Raw genomic sequence first — 2,362 nt, forward strand, 5'->3', positions numbered from 1 at the left:
TATCTCACAGGCAGGAGTTCACGTCTCGCTGTGATGCGAATAGTCATCTTTCTTGTTCCAGGATATGAATAACCAAATTTTAAGGTGTCTCGTGTGAAGGTAGCTGTAATTGGAGTTCTATTTTATTTATAGGTAATATTTCGATTTTCTCTGGAAATATACGTCAACAGTATTTTATTATTATTATTATTTGCTCAAATAAAATCCTAGTAGCAAAATCAGGGTGCTATAAACCCAAGGACCCTTACAGCAAAAATAGCCCAGTGAGGAAAGGAAATAAGAAAGCACATAGAATAGTGTGCCGGAGTGTACCCTCAACCAAGAGAGCTCTAACCCAAGAAAATGATCGACCATGGTACAGAGGCTATGGCACTAACCAAGACCCGAGAATAATGGTTTGATTTTGAAGTGTTTTATTTCTAGAAGAGGTGCATACCGTAACTAAAGAGAGACTTCTAACCTTACCAACTGTAAATTAACTACTGAACAATTACGGTGCAGCTGATAACCCTTCGAGCAAAGAAGAAATGTATGGTAATATCAGTGTTATTAGGTGTATGAGGACATATGAGAATGAAGAAAGAATACGTCAGATTATTCGGTGTCTGTGACGGCAAAGGAAAAATGAGCCGTAACCACAGTGGGGGATCCAATATAGTGTGTCTGGGTAGTTAAAAGACCTAATGACTCTATAACGTCAGTATCTCAATGAATGGATGATTTTAAACCAAAAAGCTCCACATAGTAAACGAACGTTGCATTGTCTCTGTACATATTTATAGCTGTAGTAACTTGCAAAGTCGGGGTGGCCTCAGCACACCAGCAGGAGCGGGGTAGTGACTCAACGCACCAGCAAGAGAGGGAGCCCCTCCCTGCGGCAGCGAATACGGGGAGCCTCTCCCCGCGCCAACGAATAGCAGGAGACCCTCCCAGCGCCAGCAAGAGCGGGGAGCTTTCCCCGCGCCAGCGAGAGCGGGAGAGCCACTCCCCCCTCCCCCCCCAGCGAGAGCGGGGGAACCCTCCCCGCGCCAGCGAGAGGGAGGGAGCTCCTCCCCGCGCCAGCGAGAGCGGGGGGTCCCTCCCCGCGCCAGCGAGAGTGGGGGGTCCCTCCCCACGCCAGCGAGAGCGGGGGAGCCCCTTCCCCGCCCCAGCGAGAGCGGGGGAGCCCCTCCCCGCGCCAGCGAGAGCGGGGGACTCTTTCCCCGTGCTAGCGAGAGCGGGGGACTCTTTCCCCGCGCCAGCGAGAGCGGGAGAGCCCTTCCCCGCGCCAGCGAGAGCGGGGGAGCCCCCTCCCCCTCCAGTGGGAAGGGGAGAGCTCCGTTGGCCCAACACTATAGAGTTCCTGTATGAGGCTTAGTTTTAATAAAATGCTCATGAAGCCTTTTCGAAATCAAAAAGTCTTCAGGATCTGAAATAGTTCATGGCAGAGCCATGTCGGCTACAAATTTTTCTTTGTCTCCGAGCAGAAATGCTAGAAAAGGAAAAATACATTGTGAAGAAGGGAGCAATGACAAGTGGAACCTGGAAGGTAGTCTGGAAAAGCAAAACAAGAAGAATGTTGAAGACTAAAAGTTGATTTATTTGAAAGTATTCCAACAGAAAATACGGGAAGAAGAGGGAGACAGAAATGAGAACGGGAGAGAAGATTGAAAGAATACCAAAAGAACTAATGATAAGTCGTTGATCAGTTTAGGAGAGAGTGAATTTAAAATAAATAAAGTCCATTATGTTGACTAACCAAAAATGAAGATTTTGCAGAATAAGGTGGAAACTCTGCAAAAGTAGAGAGTATGGAAGGATAAGATAAAGATCCGAGTTTCTTTTTTCCGACGTAAGAAGAAAAAAAGGCCGAAGAAGTCTTCATAAGAGAATGCAGTTTCTAGAGCTGTAGAGGTATTCTCAAAGTCTTCAGAGAAGAATTGCGTATTTTTGACGCATACATATCTCTCTCTCTCTCTCTCTCTCTCTCTCTCTCTCTCTCTCTCTCTCTCTCTCCATTCTAATAGAACTCCTTAAAATTAGCAAAATAAACGAAAGAAAAGTGGGAAATCTTTCAAGATTACAAATTCGTTTCAGCTTAAGAATCATCCTTTCCGCTGAAGAAATTTGGAAGATTTCACATCTTCAACACGAATCGAGGAGCAGTGTTTGGGATTGCTATAGTCTTCAAATATTTCCGTCATTGTCTTCACAAATATATAGAAAATTTTAAATGAAGATAGACGGAATTAGTAGGGAATGAATGAATAATAAACGAAGACTTGGAAAAGAGCGTGAAGATTTGTCTACGATTCCTTCGTAGCTCTAGCTTGAGTTTGTTCTTCAGCTTTTATGATGGAGGCAAGGGGCGAATCCATTGCCA

At 45.3% G+C, this 2,362-nt stretch overlaps 1 protein-coding gene across 1 annotated transcript in view; it reads left to right on the top strand.

Annotated features, from left to right (window-relative positions):
• LOC137632627 (skin secretory protein xP2-like) overlaps positions 1-1,357 on the top strand; it is a 12,219-nt gene extending 10,862 nt beyond the window's left edge. The window contains exon 2 of the mRNA XM_068364695.1: positions 783-1,357. Coding sequence (XP_068220796.1) covers positions 783-1,357 — 575 coding nt within the window. The remainder of the gene's footprint in view (positions 1-782) is intronic.
• The last annotated feature ends 1,005 nt before the right edge of the window (positions 1,358-2,362 follow it).

This window comes from Palaemon carinicauda, chromosome 3, assembly GCF_036898095.1.
Source record: "Palaemon carinicauda isolate YSFRI2023 chromosome 3, ASM3689809v2, whole genome shotgun sequence".
In the NCBI taxonomy this organism is placed as follows: Eukaryota; Metazoa; Arthropoda; class Malacostraca; order Decapoda; family Palaemonidae; genus Palaemon; species Palaemon carinicauda.